General features: G+C 52.4%; 1 protein-coding gene across 7 annotated transcripts in view; it reads right to left on the bottom strand.

The window, feature by feature from the left end:
• Window positions 1–21,966, bottom strand: part of LOC126578094 (capon-like protein) — a 62,266-nt gene that overhangs the window by 16,412 nt on the left and 23,888 nt on the right. For 4 of the 7 annotated variants that reach the window (XM_050240351.1, XM_050240348.1, XM_050240349.1 and 1 more), the window contains exons 3-5: window positions 20,002–20,073; window positions 19,803–19,898; window positions 19,447–19,617 (exon numbers count right to left, since the gene is read on the bottom strand). In XM_050240351.1, coding sequence (XP_050096308.1) covers window positions 19,447–19,617; window positions 19,803–19,898; window positions 20,002–20,073 — 339 coding nt within the window. Of the gene's footprint in view, window positions 1–13,056; window positions 13,191–13,333; window positions 13,369–19,446; window positions 19,618–19,802; window positions 19,899–20,001; window positions 20,074–21,966 lie in introns of those variants that run through there. The other 3 variants (XM_050240347.1, XM_050240345.1, XM_050240346.1) reach the window with 2 other exon arrangements.

Raw genomic sequence — 21,966 nt, 5'->3', positions numbered from 1 at the left:
GCGACACAGACACGGACGGACGGCGTCATGATGCCGTGCCGCTGCCGCCATGGTTTGACCATCGTTAACGAATTATTTTTAAGGTTAGGATTTGCGTTTGGCAGATGGCAGAGTAACGGGAGCAGCAGCAGCAGGTCCCCCCCTTCGGGGGGTATTCACGCGCTGCGCGGTGGTGGTTTGTTGAAGATGATGCATGCCAAGACGCCGTCGCCGCCGCCGCCGCCGCTCCGTGTGTTAATGCTAAGGGAAGGACGAAAGTGACGCGCGCGACTGGGACCCTCCACTGTCCCTTGCTCGCGGCCAAGAGAACGATGACGATGATGAATCGTCGATCCGGTGGTAATTGGGACATTCTTCTCGGGCGACCGAACGAGCGAGCGTGCTGGCATGCGAGCGCCGCGTCCAGATTGGTCCGGTGGGGTGCGCTTCAGGTTTTAAGGTTACAATTTGCGACAATTCGCAATTCGACTCCGCGATACGTGGCTACGGGTTCGAGGGGTTTCTTTAGAAGTAGCTTAGAAGTATTGACTCTGCCTAAACTGTTTTGCGAATCCATTTTTTTTTTAGATTCGATCTGTCAAAAGCCAGAGACTCGATAATATGATTCCTCGTTTGAAGTAACTCGCATCTAAGTAGCCTAAGCTGTTTCCTCTTTCTCCAGTCCTCTGAATGGGTCTAGTAGGCTTTTTACGCATCAAGTACACATTGCGCTACAACTTTAAGAGCCTCTTCTCCTCGTGCGCTACACTAGATGGATACTTAGGATCTTCAAACACTCCTCAAAGGCAACCATAAAAAAGCTCAAAACAAAGGAACAAGCGCAGTCCATCTTCGTTGCCGAGCACTAAGGACATAAAGAAGTGACCCCGTTGTTGCTAGGGACGACCGAATGATGTTTCGCTTGCCCTTTCGGTTGAACAGATAGGGACGAAATTAATGACCAAGACATTAACGATATCTCCTCTCCTCCATGCTCCACAACTGCCTCCCTCCAATGAATAATGAAACATAGAAAGCTTCCCTTTTTTCCCATAAGAAGATGCGTAGCAGCAGCGTACAAAGCATGTAGACGTATCCGTTGGAGCTACGTAGCACCGGTGGTGAGTCACGCCGGCATCCAGGGTCTAGCAGGAGATCCTTTATTTCCCCACGGGATAGGTAGAAGGACGGCTCGGAGAGACCGAGGACGACGGAGGGGGCCATTCGCGGCATTTAATTTGCAAATCAAACCCCGCCAGCCCTTCTGTTGTGTCAAACATTCTGCCGCCACATGCCACCATCACCACCGCCATCTTCGGTGGCGGTCCGGGTTCTATTTTCGGTCCTGTGGTCGCTTTTTTCTCACTTTTCCGACCGATCCCGGCGGCTATTATTACCGCGCGCCACCGCGCTTCCTAAATATTAAACAAACATATCGCGTGCACACCGACACACGCAAAAGGGGGGGGGGGGGGGGTGTCAGTGAACACACACCGAAAGCACACGTCGCCAGCCATCGCTTGGGGGGGGGGGGGGGGGGGGTAGGCGAGACTTCAATGATCCGGGCATGGCGAGGACGAGGTACCTTCTTCCTCCTCCTCCTCCTCCTCCACTGGGACACCGAGACAGTGAATTAATAATAAGCCAGAACGTAGCAGAAGAAGGTGGGGCAAAGACCACTGGGAAGGACTTATGGTGCGCCCCACGAAGAGGGCAGACACAAACACGCAGACACATCTCCTTCCTCCTTTCGATTGAGGATTGGATATGGAGCGGACCGCGGATCTCGGATTCCCTACCCCCGGCGACGACAACGACGATACAACGGGGTGCGGACCTTAGTTATTCTTAGGCCACTGACCATTGTAGTAATTATTTTTGGGCGCAATCAAAAGTGAACTATTAAATAGAAGATTTATTACCGGACGGACCCGGACGGGGCAAACCAAGCTAGCAAGGCGAGACCGAGAGACCGAGAAAGGGAGAGATCTGGTCTAGTGTGCGACCTTGAGCATCCAAACAGGCTTCAACAAGGGGAGGACACTCAGAGAAGGTAGCAGCAAAAGACATCGCATGGCCTGCTGCTGCTGCGGTTTTTTGAGTGATGTTGAAACAAAATGTTCAAATCTGCACCTGTCTGGCTCTGGGAGGGGGGGGGTAGGGAAGTCGGATTATCCGAAGAGCCAAAATATCACAAGACATCACGACTCTTCTCCTCCTTCTCTTCCTCCCTGGCGAGCTTCCTGGATGCGATACGCTCCCCCCGCCCGGGGCGTTGAGGTGCCACTAGATCACACGAAACGGTCCCCCTCGGCATGGTATCCGGTGGTCGGTCAGTTATCCGATGATTAGCCTTGGCGGTCGTTGTTTTACGATCGAGCATCGCATCACCAGCAAGAGAGAGAGAGAGAGGAAGAGAGATAGGAGTGCGTCATCTAAAGCGCGCTCCTACTAGCAGCTAATGGAGATGTCTTTTATTTATTCACACACAAAATGGCTTTCAAACGAGAGAATAACAATTCCCCAAGCGCGTCCCCCAAGCGTCGCCCTCTAGAGGACACTTTTGGATTAATATAATGTGGCGGTGGCGCACGGATCTGTCACGGATCGGTCTGTTTGTGTGTTTGGAAGGTGGTGGAAACCATCATTAGCCTTCTGTTCAATTATTACTCGGGCGAGCAGCAACACCGCCGGGAGGCCAAGATGCGACCCGAGTGCGTCATCAGCTACTGCTGCTGGGCGCCTTTAGTAGACGCATTAGTTTTTGGATTCGGACAGACTGTAGGGGGGATGTATAAATAATAATAAAATAAATGCTGCGATGCATATGATCTTTCCGCAGCGGGCAGCGGTTGCGCGCGCGCGCGCGCGCCATCTTCTTCTCGTCTTTAGATTGCGCCACGGACTAATAGCTACCCTTCTACCGACTACCACTTCGCTTCGCTCGAATAAAATCCCTCGATTCTGGCGAAGGCGTGTGTCCATTTTGTCCGCGACGCGACGTCGCAAACAACGGTGATCCCTTCGGGCCACCTCCGGGTCTCCCCCCGCACGCGCAACTAAGGATAACTGCGTGACGCCATAGCTGTCAATCAGCGCAATTCGCTCTACCGCAACTCGGGTACTCGGGTAAGCGCATGGGCGCAGGGCAGCAGCGGCATGCCAGGTATGCACCATCTCCTAACTACATCTTTCGCGCTTCATTCGCGCGCAAACAACCACCCCGGGTCTCTGGTGACTGCAATTGCAAGCGCAGACGAATGACGAATGGTGTTGCGACTGGTACTGGCGTTGCTTTTGCTGGTTAAAAATCTGCTCGCTCAGATTTCAACCGTCGGTCGGTCTCTGCGCGGCTAAAAAGCGACCAAAAATTCCCTGGCACCGGTGCCAAACACAGCACAGTGAGTTTGTTGTGTGTCGTCCCGTGTCGTGTCCCGTACGTTCCGTGGCAGCCATTATTCACGACAAAAATCTCCTCCATCTAGGCGCAACCAGTAGCCAGTCGGATCACACACCAGACGGATGTGGGGGTGGGGGGGGGGGGGGGTCCAATCCGATCCACAATCGCAAACGCATCGCCGCACCACGCCACGCCATCGAATGCAGCAAATGATGTGATGACTGTTGGGTAGGTCATGCCCAGGTACTCTCAGTAGGCATGTCGTCTCGTCTAATGACGTTTGTGGTGTCCCTGACGACCACGACCACGACGCCGCCACCTATGTCGCGCCTGTCTATCGAGAGGAGTCGTGTGCTCCGTCGGCGAACAGTTCATTCGTCCGTCAAATTCGGCAAGCGCCGGGCCACGGATTTTTGAGACCATGAGGTGACGCTCCGGGCGCTCCTGAAGAAGTAGCAGTAGCAGCAGGCGATGGTCATCCGCCACGGGATTATGATTATGATGGCGGAGGTGGTGTCGATTTTTGGACGCCAACGCGAATGTCCTCTCACTGTTGCTCGGTGGAGGCGAGGATTACATTGTTTTAAATCATTCGCGCGACCTCGTTGCGCCTGGGAGGTCATTCTGGTGTGACGCACGCACACAGAGACGGGCCTCGTTCGGTCCTGTAACGATGGCCGGCAATAAATTGGTGGATTTGTGGAACCGAAACGAAAATCGAATACCATCGGCCGGCCGGACACAATTTCATTGGGATTATAGCACCATTTGATCTCGTGCGAACGGACCACCACCAGTCGGACATTCCGTCGGACGTCTCAATCGACTGGGTGGGATCGGGAGGGGGGGGGGGAGCATTGGAATGTCGAGCATGCGACCACCACGAGCGAGAGGGTGCCGGAGTGGAAGTGTGGAATTTCAACATAAATCGAATTTTATGTGTATGTTCTCCTCACTTCTCGTCCTCTCGCCCTCTCTCGCAAGCACTCGGCGATGAATTGAACGATGCCAAGTGCCCGGCACGGGAACGAGAACGAACTTTGATTGGATACCGACATTTATGATGTGAGAAAATTCATTGCAATCCGTCCGTGTCCGCGTGTACGCGCGGCTTTGGCACATGAAATGAGCCGTGTACCCCTCCCCACCCGGCCAGCCAGCTCTAGTGGCCAGTCAGTCCGATGACCAACGAACCATGACAGAAGCGAAGCGCAAGAGAGAGAGGGAGAAGAACATAGAGAGAAAGCAGTGATACAGAGATGCATCCGTGTAGTGTGGAGTATGTTTTATGGAGGATCGTAAAGTGCGAACTCCCACTCCGCCCCAGGGAGTGTGGTCTCTGGTTCTGGTCTGGTCTGGCTCAACTACTAGTAGTGCACCGCCTGACGTACTGACGATGACGATGATGACGACGACGACGACGACGACGACTACTTGGCCGTACTAGGAGTGCCGCGGGCAGTCAGTCGTCATTCGGTTAAGTAAACGAAGCTGGCGAGCTGGCGAGATGCGGCAGACTAGTTGAGTATACTCGCTCTACCTTACCGCCTCCGTCCTCCTCTGACACGTATACAAACATTATAAAGTCTCCATCAGTAGCAGCAGCAACAGCAGCAGCAGCAGCAGCAGTATGTGAACATCTGGAAAACGCCTCACGGCACGAGTTTTTTTGAGGCGGAACTTTTGCTGGAAGTCGGCCCAATCGACGACCGACCGACCAACCGACCGACCGGCCAGTCGGATGATTTAGCGTCGTCGTCGCAGCGTTCCGCGTGTCTGCCCTCGGCGACTCGGCGGCTACTAGGAGGCCAACAGCAGCAGGGGCAGCAACCCGACCAGAGCCGTTTTAATAGTTTTTTGCCATTTTGTAGAGAGCGCACGGGATGATTTATGGAAAAGCGTGAGAATTCCTACCGGAAGATGGTACAAGGGGACCACCGGGGCAGTGAAGGTCGGTCCTAGATGGACACAGACACATACACACGGATGGTCCTAGGTTAATTCTACCTTTCTCTCTCTCTCATTCTTTCTCTCCGACTTCGCCTCTGCTTCTGCGGCATATCAATCATTCGGTGCAAAACAAGCGAAAATACGGATCTCGCTCCGTAAAACCTGAGCCTGACGACGGTGTCCTGTCCTGTAGGCCGGGTGCGAGGCGAAGCGAAGCAAAGACGGGGCCGCCTGGGCGCAGGAAATTGCCAATTAAGCAGTCGTAAAACTTATCCAATTTTACGATACACAGCGAACGGAATGGACCAGACCTGGCCAGATAAACATAAACCTCCCTCTTCCTCTTTCTACTTCTACTTCTCTCTCCTTCTCTCTTTTTCTCTCGCTCTCTTGTTATGTGTTGGCCAGTATTTCAGTTCGCGCTAAACAAGAGTTAGTAGTTTGAGTTCTGAGCTGAAAACCATCATCAACGATAACGCGCCTTGTGTTTTACGGCTCCACAATTGTGCTACTACTGGGCCCGTTGCCGGGTTTATTAGCGGCCGCCGTCTCTGGCCATAATTCTCACTCTTCCCTCCTGGAGCGAAATCGATGTGCATTTCGCATTGCGCCCTTCCCGCGCGTGTTTATCGTTGCTGGCAGATGGTTCCGCTAAGTAGCTAATTAAATCCGTATCAAACGATTGCCCCACGCAATGTGGCTGCGAGAGAACGAACGAGAGAGAGAGAGAGAGAGAGAGCGAGAGAGAGAAAGGGACCGGACTGACAGCTGTCGCTATCGAAAAGCGGATGTAACGCCCTGGCGTGTTGCCTTCTTATCTTTATGGTGTGTTCAATGGTTGCGTTGTGTAAGTTTTACACTCAATTCACTCAATGCCCAATGTATTTAGTCCCGTTATAGGAAGGGGAAGGGGGCTCGTTGGTTTGCTTTTGACAGCTGTCATGATTTGGGTAAATAATCGCAGCAATGGATGATAGATTGAGCTTGATTGTCAACCAGCAGGTTGAACGGAATAAGTAGGCTGCTAAAAACCTCCTGCTTAGCACGCCTCACCGGCTTCTTCGATGGGTTGAATTTTGCGGTTGGAGTAACAAAAACAGTAACCGAATCAGGCATTATTTTGGAGCAAAAGCGCCGCTTATTCACTCTCAAAAGATGCGAAAAGCCGGAACGATGGTGAACAGACGAACCTAAACATTCTACCATTGTATCGGTATGTGTCTGGGTGGCCGAGTCCAGCGAGGAGTGGCACCCAATTACCAAAACACCATTTGTCACAAAATGGCTGATTAATGGCCAACTCTCCTCCCTTCCCGGGGGTTCGCTCGGGTCTGCCTGTCTGCCCCAACTCTACCGCAGGGCAGCGAATGGAGCAATCACCACCGCTCAGCTCCCTACCCGCCCCATCAGCCAATCATCTGCCCACCAACCTTTTTCAATCCCTCCCCCCTCCACTCCCGCGCCTGTTTGCCCCCTCCCTCAATTCCATAATCATTCTACCTGGGTGGCGATTTTCAAAGAGCCGACAGCCGACAACGGAAACGTGCGCGCCCTGGTTCGCCAGGAAGGAAAAATCGCAGAACTACCGCCTTCACCCCCCAAATCAAGCCAATCAAAGCTCGCAGGTCGCCTCTTGCTGCTCTTCGATTCTTCGCAATCCATCATGCGACGAGATGAAGGAAGGAATGAAGCATGGCTCCCTTCTCCTTTGGCCGCGCGCGCAAAAACCGCAATTTATTTCACCCCGGGTGGAGTCCCCTCCCGAGCGCTCGAACGCATTTGTGTACACAATCCGACCACCACAGGTGGGCGTGTTCGGTGAGGGGTTAATCTACGTGGCGGCGACGCCGGCGGTGGCATCGGGAAAATCGGAATCGCGAACCCACCTTTCGCCGAATGGAAATCCCCGTTTCGTCTCGCCACGCCACGCCACGCGGTGTGTCGATGCTGATTGCGTGCACGCGTGACCGACGGTGTTATGCCAATTAATCTCCCATCCTTCCTCACCCACACGCAGAACCAGAAAACTCCGGAGCACGCATACACATAAACAGAACGAATTGAAGGAGACGAGAAAGTATCGAGAACACACGGTGGTGGTTCTTTGGCGAGCAAACACCAACAAGCAGCCAACGTTTCAATAAAACTTTATCACCATTACGTCCCATCACACCGACACCGGCAAAAAGGGGTGAATGGTGTGAACTGTGGGAGCGAGGGGGGAGGGGAGTGACCGACGTGTTGTGACTACTTTTAGCGAACCTTTTCTTTCGATCTGTTTCGACTGTTTCACGCTTCATTTTCCATTTTCCGGTCCGACAGACAGACCAACCGGACAGACAAGCTCTGGCTAGATCTTCTCCGGGGGTTCTGTCTCTCTCGTCTCCCTCTCCACCCCCGAGCGGGTGATTCTAATAAATCTTCAAAGAGCACTCTCCGCGGCGAGCGCGCGCGCGCGTGAAAGGAACGAAACAGCAAAACGATCCGAAAAGCATCAAAAAATTCCATCCATCCATCCATCCATCCGGCGATCCGCCACCTCCACGACCACGGAGACCTAATCGTGCGGCCTGGCGGAAAAAGGATGTGGTCGTTCGAGTTTGGGCTCACGAAAAAAAAAATGGAATAAAAAAAAATGAATAGAAAACGTCAAAAATAAAAAGGAATCAACACCCGCTCGGTGGGTGGATCGGTGTGTGTGTGCGTTTGTGTTTACACTCGATTGATCGAGTTCGAGGAGTTGGGACCCATCCCCCCCCCCCCCCCTCTTGAGTGGTGGTCGGTCTTTTGTGTGAAAATGTCTTTGTTGTTTGGCGGCCACCGTGCGCATCAAAAAAGCGGCGATGGAGGCGCCACACGATGGAGACGCATGGTGGTTGACGTTTTTGGCGGGCGAAAAACGGGCGTTTAGTGTCAGAATTGGGGAGGTTTTGAGGGTGGAAACGGGTCCGGCAGATGATCTACAGCGCGCGGACGGGTTTATGATGGGTTTGGTGCGGCGCAGATTCACTTTCTACTTTTGTCCCGCGATTTCTCTACGCAAAATGGCCGGCCACAGTCGCCGCGACATGATCTGCGAAAGAACAAACGCACGCACACACAATACGGTCTGGTGACGGGTCTGGTTGACTGAATTATTTATGATGATGGCGAAGAAGGGGGTATTAGGTGGCCGCTTCTTCTACGCCCTGTTGTCCTCCTGTTGGCCCTGATTTACGTTGATCGCATTTTGGCGGCAGTGTGATCGTGGCAGACCCCATCATATGCCCGCCTGGCTTTGTATCGTGTAACCAAAGTAGCCGAAAAACAAAGCAACACATGCGTAGCACGGTAGGCATGAGGAGACGACAGACCAGCTAGCAGCCAGCTGCTACTCTTCGCGGGCAAATCATTAAAACAGATCGAAATGCCGCTCAACTGCCGATGAATGCATTATTATTTCATCTCGTTTGAGAGTAAAAAATAGCTCTAAATATATTTTCCAAATTGTCCTACAATAACACGATTCCGAAAAAGCATTTTCAATCATAGCAAACAGTACCATCACATCGCATAGCAGGCTGCGAAGGTTTGTGCGTCTGTTCTTGCTCTTTCAAGCGCTAATAAACGTCAGCGTCAGTAGCTTTAAATAGTTTTTCACCGTTTTAGCACAAATTGTGGATCATTAAATGAATTATTGTCTCGTGAAAGTATATGATAACATAAAGAGTGAACCTTGGTCCAACAAGGTGTTTTCAAAATCGGCTCAATATTCACATTCAGACAAAAGTTGTAGCAGTTTCAACTTCGCTTTTCTCAGTAGCAATCAACTTCGATTTGTGAGCTGTGGAAGTTGCTCGATTGTAGAGCAAATTTAGTGCCACCATCCAATCGATAATCTCCCCTGATCACGTGCCTCGTTGAAGGATTAACGAGGAGAAGCGAAAGCGTCACCAATTGGCACTTAATCCCTCGGAGCGCTGGTTTCTCCTTTTGATGTCCTTGATGGCACACAGTGAAGGAAGCCATCGCTTAACTCCAGTGCCAATCAATTAACGCAGCGAAGACCTGTTGCTGCCCCTAGCAACACTGTTGCTACTGACATCGACGACGACGAGGACGTCAACGCGATGTCGGATTCGTATTCGACTCTTACTCACACCAAGCAGTCTGTGGCTTTCATTGTCTTGCGAATATGTGTGTGCGCGTGTGTATAACCTAGGACACACAAGAGGGAAAACAAAAAGAAATCTTGCCTTGCCACTCTCTCTCTCTCTAGAGAGAAAGAGTGAGTGTCACCAAGCGAAAATAAATCATTCGCCCCTCGAGGCCCAAGCAGCACAGCCACCACTCCTCTACCCTTTTGTGGAACAATCATCGAGCATTGGAACGCCACTTTGATCCAAACCGGTCACAGAGGATAGAGGACCCACAGCGGCGGTGTCCAGAAAACGCACGACGCACCAGCCCGATCAGCTCAGCCAAGCTTGCCAAGCACTCCAAGGTGACAACGCGCACACACAGACACACACGTACGCACACATTCATACGTCACGTCGATACGAACGAAACAACCCCAGTTAGTGGAGTGGTGAGCCAAAAAGGTGCAAACGCGAGTGTCGCGCGTTCAGTCGAAGCGAAAAAGCGAAGAAAACAATTTTCGTGGAGGCAGCAGGAGGATGGAGGCGCACATATGGGACCTTCGGTTCGGTCGGCTTCTTCTTCTTCTTCTTCTTCTTCTTCTTCTTCTTCTACTCGGCCACTCTAGTGAACCGTCCTGCGATGCGACGCGACGCGACGCGGTGTGATCTTTCTAAATCCGGACACCCAAAGGCAATCGGTGCGCCGCATGATGACCACGGCAAGCCAGGGGACCAAGTGGGGCCACTCCAAAGACACTTGAACAATAATTTTCACCCTCTCACCAGCAGCCGTAGCGGCAGCAGCAGGCCATGGGATGGTATGGCAGTCGTATGGTCTGCAGCAAATCATCTTGCCACCAGCAGCAGCATCAGCAGCTAGATCCCAAAATCCCGAAAGCAGTGTCCGTGGCTCATAAAAACGATCAAAAACCATAACGTGATGTGTGCGGACCGGACACACACCAATCTTCCTCGCAGTCACACCCGGTTGGCAGTTGGTCTTTTGGCTGCTGCTGCTGCTGCATCCAAGCAACCTACTGTATTGGTGCTGCTGCTGCTGCTGCTGCTACACCTGCACCGTTCGCAAGGAATACCGGAATTGGTGGTTTTTGGGGATTTTCCGATTTTTTTCCACCCCCGGGGGGCAGCCCCTTGTTTTGCGCAGAGTTTTTCGGGGTTTTTTCCCCCTTTCCGTTCCTTTGCTTTGTGTACTCTAAACGCCCGTTCCGGTTTCCAATTGTTATTTTTAAACCATTTGTGCATCAACACAGACACATACAGACGCTGAGAACACAACAAACACGGCTTGGCGAAATGGTTGATTGCGAAGGGTTGATTCGCTTGGCTTGTTTCGATTTGCAGCAGCAACAGCAGAGCACGTTGTCGGTCGCTTTAGGCCTGCTTGGAGGGCAATTTGACAATCCTAGGGTGCCATTGCAAAGCTTACATCAAACGGGGAAAGGGCGGGAATGTATGATGTCTCCATCCCAGATGGCCACCGAGAAGAGAGAGACTCCAAAATTTAATTAGATCCCGGGAAGTAAACCACAAATCCTGGCAGGCTCCTGGGCAGGCCATCCCTTTGGACCCGCTCCACCATCATCATCATCACGGCTAATTCGGAAATCTGCCACTCGCCCCTACAACAATCACACGCCTGAGGGCGACTGCGGCGATCAAGAGCACAAACAAACCAAGTGGGACCCCAAGGGAATCGTGTGAGTGGCGGAAAAAAAAATCGCCGAAAAACAACGCCTCACCCCAATCCCTCCTCTGGCTCTCGACTGACCCACCCCTTCGAGAGGGTGGCGAAAATGTGCGAGAGGCCCCCAGAGGCAATCCACTTGATGACTTTGAAATTTATTCATTTATTTCTCGCTCACCACGCCACGCCACATCATACCATGCCATGCCATGCCATGCCACGGATTTTATCGCTTCGTCCTTCGTCCACCTCTCCACCAATCAACCCCGCCATCCTTGCGTCTTGCGATCCCCTCAATCTGTGGCGCTATTTTTTTCGGTGGCGTTTCGATGTGTTCTGCTTCGCTTTTCCAATGCCTACCACGGTGGAGTGCTAGCGATGGGATGCAGCATTTCTGGGGGGTGGTATGATGATAAAAACGGAAGCACAGTCCATCTCCGCCTTCCCCTCCATCTCCCGTCGTAATCTATTTCGCATCGCTGCCTCTTCTGTTCTGTTCTGCGCCGCTCTGCGCGTAGAGTTCGCGCGGTCATCCTTGTCACCTTCGGCCTCCTCGGTCGGGCTTCCTGCGTGTTCCTCCTCCGCCGTTCGCCTCTTACTACATTTCCGCACTTTACGTTTTTCAGCAAACAACCATTTTTTTTTGTTTTTTTCCCCGTTTTTTTTTCGAGAGAGAGAGAGATAGAGTAGGAAAAGGGGTGCGCGTGGTGCAGTTCGGTGGTCATCCCATTTTGTTGCTTCTTTTACACACATTTCCTTCTGCTTCTTTTGTTGCTTTACTACGCTACGCTACGCCAATACTACGCTAGTAGCGCACCAGATGCCACGGTCACTAGGGAGCAGGAAGAGCAGGGAGGAGGTGGAGATGGTGATGGAGGGTTGGTTGACCACCGCTCTCACGTGGTCACCGCTCCACTCACTGCTGCTGCACACAACACACTGACACAGACACACGTCTTGGTCGACGTTCCCGTGAAACCGCAAACCACACCGCCACCGCCGCTACCCTGTCTCCGACAACATATCAACCGCCCCGAGATTGGAGGGGGTAGAGTGAGATTTGTGGGTCCCCTGCCTCCCCTTTTTTTCTTGTGGACAACAAAGTGGAGCGCTAGGGGGAAGGAGCGTTTCATTCTTTATGCTTTCGGGAGGACTATTTTTAAAAACATTGGTTCTGATTTTTATCACTAAAGAACCGGCAGAGGGGGAGGTAGTGCGGACCGTATGTGAGGTGTGATAGGGGACCGACCAATACCAGCAAAAAAAAGCCGTACGCACACCAGATGGGGAGGGGGAGGACACGGCGAATCGTCCTTATCTTGCGGCACGCACTGTGATCACTGGAGAAGCGAACTCGCATTGCTAAACATGGCATCGGCCTTCTACGACCACACGACAGACACGACAGGATACTCGTAGTAGGCCGCAAAAAAAGAACTGCTCAAAGTGACACGGAACGGAAGCAACGATGACGTAGAAGCACACACTCGTACATTTACACTCGTACCATCACGACGCCATCGATTGCATAACTGTGGGAATGATATCCACAGCTGGCGCACCAGCTTTAACGCGCTTCAAGGACCTCATTCTCTTCGTTTTGAGGGACACAACACCAAAAACCATGTGCTTGTGATCAACAGTCCTTGTGTATGAGTGTGTGTGATCAGTGTGTACAGCAAACTTGGAACATCAGAGCACACAAACCTTCCACCGATAACGATCGATCGAATCGATCGATAACGGAAGGAAGGGAACCGATTGCGAAACGCTTCACTTCGGTTCACTGACAGGCGTTACGACAACGAAGAGCACACGCGTCACCATCGGCACACCAGGGCGCGGAGACAACACAACAACCGGAACAACGCAAATAAACAGCCGCCACAGCAAAAACCAACCAGCATCCGGGATCCTGGACGGCGCACGACGCAGAAACAGACCACCGCGGAGACTCTCTGTCACCAAAGAAGTCCTGGTCCTTGCTGGCGGGCGTGTGACGTACAACACGTCGATCGATTGATCGATCGATCGATCGATCGACCTACCCCCCCCCCCCCCGCCAAAACACGCAGAGGCACGGTTGCGGTCGCACGCAAAAAAGAGATCCCGCCGGCTCCGGTGAACCGTGACCGACCGCGAAGAACCGCGTTCGATGGATCCACAGCACGCACTGACCGACCAGCCGACCGACGCGTTTGCGGATGATCGGTTGATCGTCGGTCGACTACAACACACCAAAAGACGACCACAACGACCACGACGACGGTGGCGACGACGAAATCTAACGCCGACGCCTTTCGTCCCTTGTCCGATCCGATCCGATCCGATCCGATCCGGGAGTTTGCAAACCCTAAATGAGGGTGATGATGGTGGGTGATGGGGAATGCAAAATACCCCCCAAAATGAGAAATAAAAAATAGTAGGAAAAACCGAAATCCGAAACAAACCGATATTGCTGGCTCGCTTGCACAGCACCAGCGCTGCTCTCCGTCTCCGTGGTCGTTCGACTTCACTCACGCCGCTTGCCAACGCTTGCCAGCAGCAGAGTCAATCACAACCCTCTCCGGATCCTCCCTCCACCATGTGGCCATGTCTGTTTGGTTATAATTTTAAAATATCGCGCTCCATCTCGCTCGAACCTCGAAGACCTCGGGACACAGTAGCAGCTAGAGGTGCGTTCGCGCGGCAGGATCATCCCGATCATCGCGAGTAGTGACCACCACCACCATCACCATCGCACACCAACAAATGGCGAGCCGTCGAAGGCGACTAGATCGACACCGCTCGCTCGCTCGCTCGCACGCTCGAGAAGACGTCAATCCTGACCGACGCCCAATGGGAATGAGGAATGGAAAGTGTGCTCGGCTGCTGTGTGCCCCAGTGTGTTAGATCACAGAGCGCGTAAGAGAGCAAGGGAGAGAATGTACATTGGACCAGGCTGGCAACTACGGCTCCTTGGCCCTTTACTCCGGATCTCTGGATCTACACTCGGTCCGCGGCTTCGAGGATCGATAGCAACGTGTGTGACGTAGGCGAACGCAGGCGAAGAGTAACATACAGGGAGCTCTCAGTAGTTCTGTTCCTCCCAAAAAAAACCCAACGCTCCAAGCGCTTGCGTCACAATCTACAAGAAGAGAAGATTCTACCGAATCGACCTAACTCGCCTCGAGCCGATCGAGTGAACTTTGGAACATACCGGCATGCTGATCGATCACCAATCGACTCTCGCGCTCGCGTGCGCGCATTCTCTCTCTCTAGCGCTCTCTCGCATTCTCACGCTTTCTCCAAGAAGGTTCGGAAAATTGGATTCTCTCCAATGGAGGCGCAGATCTTTACAATCTAGTAACGCATGCCTCGGACCATCAGTAATTATTTGGCTTTGACAGCGCGCGGTAGACCAGAAGTAGTAGTAGTAGTAGCCATTGGATTCAGTTTTTCTACCAGCAGCTGTCAGGTCACTCGCTCGCTGCTGCGGCTACTCTGCGGTTGGGTTCCATTTCACTGGTGTTGCTGTTGCTCCGTTTTACGAGATTATTAAAATCTTCTTTATTCTGTTTTTAGGAGGTAGACAGGAGTTTCTGACATCATTACTAGCGAGCGAACGATCCGGTGCCGCTGCCTTCCTCGTCTTCCAAATCATCACCATCCTCATCATCATCATCATCATCATCACGATCCGAGGCGTAATCGTTATGACGTCTGTGACGTGCGCGCGTGGTATGGAGGACCGCTGCGCTGCAACTTAGTGACCGCACGAGGCACGGTGGGGGACACACTCCATGGTAAAAATAAATTCCTCGCCGATCGACAACACCACGAGCGCGCGCCTGACACGACAACGGCAACGCAGATCCAACGGTGTAACGGTGGCGAGGTCAAGTGGTGCTCCTTGCAAGTGGTGCGCGACTACTGGCCGCGGAGTGCACGCGGGTGTTCGTTGCCCGCGCGATTTGACAAATGTAGTCACCACGGACGAAGACAGAGTGTTCGCACTCTCTTTCTCTCTCTCTATCTATCGCTCTCTCTCTGTCTCGCGTCTCACTCACAGTCACGCGTCCGCGTGTGTCTCCTATCATTGCTCATCTTGCCGAATGGCCATCTACTTAAATTTATTAGCTCACATTAAGTTTCCAACATCAATAGCCCCGTGCCCCGTTCGTCCACTTTCCTTCCATTGTTCACCGGGTAGAATACCGGCCCACAAATCCGCGGTCCCCAATCTCGGAAATCGGAGGGCATCGAGCGCAACCGTTGGCGAAAAGTGTGATCGCCTTTTTGGGTTTTTTTTTGTTTTTTTAATAATTTAACCATCACCGTGGCTTGGAGTTCCCCGCCACCGGTGTGCCCTGCTGTTGTTTGCTTAATTGAAAATCTAAACATAGGCAACTTGATGGAGTTGCTAACAGGGCTAATGTAACGCTTCATTAGCACTGCGCTGCACCTATGATCCCCGTCACCCCGGGGGGGGAGGGGATACCTTTCCTTCTTTTGGTGTTTTTCACGTCACCTCGCTTGCCGCCGTTCGCCGCTTGTAATGTTTGCTTTGCAGCGTCGTCAAGCTCATCAAGTGTCACACCAGCGAGTGGTGAAAAAGGGAAGAAGAAGCTACAGACACGCTGCCGCTGCTGCTGCTGCTGCTAATGTTCGCCGGTAAAGCCTCTCTCAGCTTGTGTCTTGCGCTTGTCTGGTGATTTTAAACCTCGTTCATCACACCATCATCATCATCATCAACAACATCATGATCACGATGATCACCATGAGATCCGCTTGATTTTACTCCACTCAGTTCCCTGACCTGAACAGTGAACTATAAATCCGGTCCCAAGCAGCGCCCCAAAAATGATTCTTCGTTCGATTACGATGCACAGTCTGGGAGGAATTTTCTTTTAAATTAAACATCCCTTTACACAGGACTTTGTCGAGATCATGCGTCTTGTTTTTCGCTGTCAGACGATGACGTTTTTCGCGACGACGACGACGGCGAAGACGCAAAACCGATGCCTACTCTGCGCTCGCACGCGCAGTTCAATGTAATCGAGCAACCCTCGGCTCGTCTCAAACAATTATCGTTTGACAGATTATTCGTATCGCGGTGCACTCGCGCGCAAACGCCGTCAGATTTGTAACCTCACGAGGAAACGAGGCGCCTCCCGGATGAGTCACGTGCTAATTTTGAATCTGTCACCAACGATTTGTTCGCTTGCCGCTCATCCCCTTTTCCGGTTCTCTGTGCTCTGCGTTTCACTCCAAAAATCAGTGGAAACGTGGGAGGGGGGGGGGGGGGGCGTCATCATGGCGCTAGCCAGCTAGTCAGCTCGTCCGATTCCGATTGATCGGTTTGGATTCGGAAGGGAGCGAGGGAAGTAATCCGAGAGCATGTCATCCAGGGTGCTGCTTCCTTTACCAGAAACTTATGCTCCAATGGTTGGCCATCAGCCTCGGTGTGTCGACACGTAACTAGCTAGCTAGCTAGCTAGCTAGCCAGCATACCACCCCATCTCCCCCGAAAAAGGCAAACCGAACAAGCATTCGATCATCTTTTCGTGTCTTGTCAACTCACCATCATCGTCCTCTGCCTGCTCTTCCCTCCAACGACAAATCAGACTTGTCACCATCGGAGAGTGCTAGCAAGGTGAACCGGGCACCCAACGCCGGCTTTTGTATGCTAATCTGCTGCCAAACAGGAAGAAGCTAGAGGCGCATGAAGCGGAGAGAGTGAGAGAGAGAGAGACAGTTGCGGTGGACGAGCAACGAGCACGGAACACGAATGCGTGATTATCATTTAAATGGCAGCCGCACACACGCAGCCAGGCAGACAGGCAAACAGTCACAGCAACGCACAACATTCCAGGTTCCAACACGCACTCCGTAGAGACGCTCCACGGTTGCCAGGCTGCTCGGAGCTGGTTTGGAGGTGTCGATAAGCACCATGTGCTCCGGGAGGGTGGCACCACCGGAAGATGTGTTTGACTATCGCCAGGCACCGCACCATGTCTGGAAGGAGACGCCACACCGACAGCGATCCTTACCGAGCGAGAGAGAGACAGAGAGAGAGAGTACGCAGGGCGTGTGTTTCGAGGAAAAGTTAATTAACTTGCCAAAAGCGGGCAGCGGCACGTCCCACCGGAAGGAAGCCACCGTGGAAAGGAGAGGGAAAAGGCAGTGTTCGAGTATTCGAAGAACCGTTTACACCATTACAAGACACCGGCAGGCAGGCCAGGCCAGGCCAGAGCGGCACGCCACCGGCGCCATTCTCATTACCATCCTTCATTGCTTCATTGTCGTGGTCGTACCTTGTCACAATTCGCGCCGTAAGTTTCTCATCATTTCACACCATCCCTCACCCCCCTTCCCTCTCGTACTGGCGGACATCGACCGCGTTTCTGCGGTTTTCGGGAGATAAGCTTTATCAGCTTTCCACCGCCCGGGGGGGGGGGGGGGGGGGGGGTGCGATTACACGTTTACCGCCCTTATGATTGTAAAGCATCATCATGGGGCCCAGGGTGAGAGACAAATTGAAACCGAGACCCGAGACCCTTTCCAAGCATCACCTAAACACCCGGAACCCGACGCGGGAAGAAGAAGAACCACTAATTTGGTCGTCGCCCCAGAAGCAACGATCCGGGAATAACCGGTTTGGTGCATGGGTGGCTTGGTTTGCGGAGGAGAGAGGGAGGGGGAGGGGGTGGTTATTAAACTAACACACAATGGGGTACCCGGTTTGGTGTGATAAAACTCGCGAGCACGTGTGACTTTAATTTTCATTCTCCCAGTGGGAGGAATGTGGTCTCACTCCCCCACTTCAAGGGGGGGGTCATGGAACTGAATGTTTCCGAACTTTAAGCAACATCATACCGATCCAAGTGATTTCGGTGTGAATCTACCTACCTTTGGGTCCCGGGGACCCAAAAGTTTATCAAACAGAATCGCTCTCGCACCGGGCCGCCGCCCTGTTGTTTGCTCGATACCGGGGGGGGGGGGGGGGGAGGGGGGGACATACAAGCTTTCCTCCGGTTGGCTGATCAAGATCCCATGTGTAGAGAGAAGAGTGAGTGAGAGTGAAATCGCGGGAACACACATCGTCACGCCGTTAAATCCTCTCTAAACCATTAAGCGTCCAGGTCCAGCACGAGAGAGCAAAAAAAGCTCGCAGTTCCCTCACAGCATCACCAATCCGACGCAATTATCTCAAGTTGATATCATCCAAGTGTCATTTCGCTGACCTGCCAGCCATTCCAGGTGGCCAGATTTGCAGGAAAAGGTAATATAGCCCTAGGGCCCCCTAGCGGACCCCACGATGAGTGAGATGACCTCGAGTAGCAGGTGTTTGAGTCATCCTACTACTCCACACCTGATGCTGCTGATGCTGCTGCTGCTGACACACGTTAAAGTTGTTTGCGTGTATGTGTTTGTGAATGTCACAAACAATCGGTCCCCGGAATGGCCGAAGGCGAAGAAGTGATGAGAAATCGATGACGTTGTCCAGCGTACCGGGGGGAATCGAGACATCTCTCACGACTCTCCCACAGATGGTCCACATCCACACCGATGAGCCACTGAGTGATTTGAACATCCGGTTGGGGGGAGTTTCCAAACACCTTCCACCCCCCTCTCTACTCCCGGAGGAAGTGATTATGGTTGAGTGATTTATCGGATGTTATTAGACTAAACGACACCAATCTATCGATCCACTTGTGTGCCTGCCATGCTGTTGCGGTGGCTGCTAGGGACCTTTAGCTAGCCCCCCGGCCTAGTTCCTCCATTTGTAGAACATTACGAGAAGCCGAAACGATCGATCATTAAAAGTTTGTGACAATCGTCCTGGCCAGCAGGGAGCCACACACATTCCAGGGCAGGGCCAGCTGGCTGGCTGGCTGGCTGGCTAGTGGTTTCTTCTGGCTTGTGTTGTGGTTTTAGGGTTTCGCTCGGACCAGGGGCTCGGACTCTTGGCTCGTGCAACAGCATGCGTCATGGCATTGGAATGTGCGCCAGGGGGGCTCCACTACACTACAGTCGAGGACAGGGAGCGTGTTTCACTTCCCTTGCTTGCTTTGTGGCGTCGAGTTTTAGTGACGTCGAGAGGACAGAGCAGCAGGAATTCAATTAACAACTTGCAATCAAAAATGTGTTACGTTCAGGTACCTGGGAGGGCAGAGGACGTATGGGATGCTGACAGCTACCGCTGTTGACCACTCGAGCAGCAGCAGCAGCAGCAGCAGCAGCAGCTGATGGTGGTACTGCCAGCACATTACTCACTAAACTTGTGGCCCCTGTCAGGGGGAACTTACCTTTTTGTTCGTCTTGAATACGCAACACTTGAACACGTCGCTGCTACCATCGCGGGCGATGTAGCTGAAGATCTTCAGATCGTTACTATCGTGCGAAACGTAGAATATCCGATAAATCGGGTGGCTGAGCAGCTCTATTTCCAGTGGGTCATTCCATTGATGTTGCTTTTTCTGGAAAAACGACCGGAACAGGACCGGAACAGGAACGGGAGAGAGAAAGAAAGAGAGAGACGCATTAGAAGGTTCTAACCACATCATCCAGCAGGCGCTCCAGTGCCAGCGCTGGATGATGAAAGGGAACTTGGTACCCGACATTCCAAATATGTTGGTCGTCGGTCGTACTGTTGCATGCTCACCTTTCGTCGCTTCCGCTTCAGGCACACACGTACCCCCTCGACCGAGATGTTGACGGTGACCTTCTTTTTCTTGCTGTTTTGAACCTTACACTCGTACTGTGTGTAATGGGAAATGGAATCGAGGAAAACGAGAGATGGAAAAGAAATCAATTGAAGAATGAGTTTGATGAGTGCCGGTGCTGGTGCTGCCGTGGCTTACCCGTATCCTTCGCATGGCTTGTACGATTTCCGTCCGATTGCTAGGCCTCGGTACTGCCTGCCATCCAATCAACTGAAAAGAGCACAGGGAGAGCGAGAGAGCCACGAGAAGTGGAAAGAAAATGAATAAAATTTAATCATGAAGCTGAGCTGAGGAGAGAGGGGGTTTCGATTTGTGGAGGGAAGTAAAAAAAAAAAAAAGAAAGGCCAGCTGGGGAGATTGGATTGATGAAGGAGAGAATTGGAGAACGCGGATGTACGGCGCTGCCAGCACAGAAAGGGCGCTGCTCCGGCTTGACGGTGGCGTATCCTGGGATGGGAATGAAAACATTAATTCCAGTAAAATGTTACCACAATAGAGGGCACGGGAACAACACGAAAAAGGGGGGGGGGGGGGGGCGTGGAACGTTTTTTCCTGCCTTTCGTGCCGTCGCGCGCCTTCGTTGCAGCAGCAGTGCTCGAGAATGCAGTCTGAGATCCGTCTCCGGCTCCACCCGGCCACACAATCAAATGCACCGCCACACAATCGGCCACCGAGCGAACGGTAAATGGCTGTTATTAGGTTGGCCGATGGGGTGTGACCAATCACCTGCCTGCTGCCGCTGCTGCTGGTGGGGTGGTGATGCCCGTTCACGCTATATTGGATCCGTGCTTAATGCTTTCGCCCGTGGGACCCAGTCCAGCCCAGGTAGGGGACAATACAAGCAGACGAAGAATAATGGGTACAAAATGGAGAAGAAACGAAAACAACATAAAAAAGCGACTCTACGGGGTCGATAACCAATCGATACCCGTACGCGCGCCATTTGCCAAAAAGCCATTCCAAGCCACCGATTGGTGCGCGATAAAGATCCTGAGCTGAGAGTGGCCGGAATTGCTTACAAAAGAAGCGGAATTAGCCATTTTCGAACGGCCATCACCAGCGCCAGTGCAAACGAAAACACAGCAACAGCGAAAGCAAAGCATGGTTGCTTGTTTCACCATTTTTTGCTGTTGTTGCGGATCTAGTACCCTCCCTCCTCAAGTGCATAGCAACGTATTCATCAAACCGGCATGGTTGGCGTTGACATTTCCGCTGTACTGTCACACGACAAAAACGGCTGGGCTGGGCAGGGCAGTAGCAGCACCGGAACAACAATTATCAAAAACCGATAAAGTGCAATGGTACAACCTTGGGCCCCAGGGGAATCGCTTCCCCCCCCCCCTACCGTTCGCGTGGTGTTTGGCCAGATGGTTTGCGCCAGTGAAGCGTGGAATTGTGTGGAGAATGAAAATAACAAGGAAAAAAACAGAACCACTCTACCTCGCTCCACACGCGAATGTCTGAGCGAACGTCCGGCAGCTGCAGCTGGTACTAACCCTCTCGACACTCTCCTGTCTATGTTCCGAGCCCTCCTGTTTCTAAACTGGGCTGGAATACAGCTGGCAGAGCAAATTGGAAGGGGGTGCTTAGTCGTATTTCTCAATCACCCAATCTCTCGTCTAAATGCGTACGCGTTCTCCATTGTTTCCACGAATGCCAGCGAACACCTTCGCTGATGGTGATGATGATGATGATGACGAAGACGTTCGCCCTAGAACCGCCAAAACAAACTTTCCACAACAAACTTGGGTTGGGAGGCGTCAAGAGGATTGATACGTGTTGACCTTTTCTCGATCGGCGGAGAACTTGATTCGATTAATAATCACTTTTACTGGCGCTATCGAGAGCAGAGCAGCAGCAGCGATGGATCTTCTCGGATCTCGCGAGGTCTCGGGCCAGAATTGCAGCAGCAACTCGGTGTTATCGACTTCGTTATGCCTCTTCCACTCTTTCTTTCCGTGCCACCCAGGCCGGTGGTGGCCTTACGTTTTCCATGTTTATTTCTTCAGCAGCGTTTTCATAACATGGTTTAAAATTAGACCACAGGCAGCGCCATGCCACGCTCCAAACACACCATACCGTACCGTACCGTACCGTGTACCC

This window comes from Anopheles aquasalis, chromosome 3, assembly GCF_943734665.1.
Source record: "Anopheles aquasalis chromosome 3, idAnoAquaMG_Q_19, whole genome shotgun sequence".
Classification (NCBI taxonomy): domain Eukaryota; kingdom Metazoa; phylum Arthropoda; class Insecta; order Diptera; family Culicidae; genus Anopheles; species Anopheles aquasalis.
This window is presented reverse-complemented; position numbering and strand designations above follow the sequence as displayed.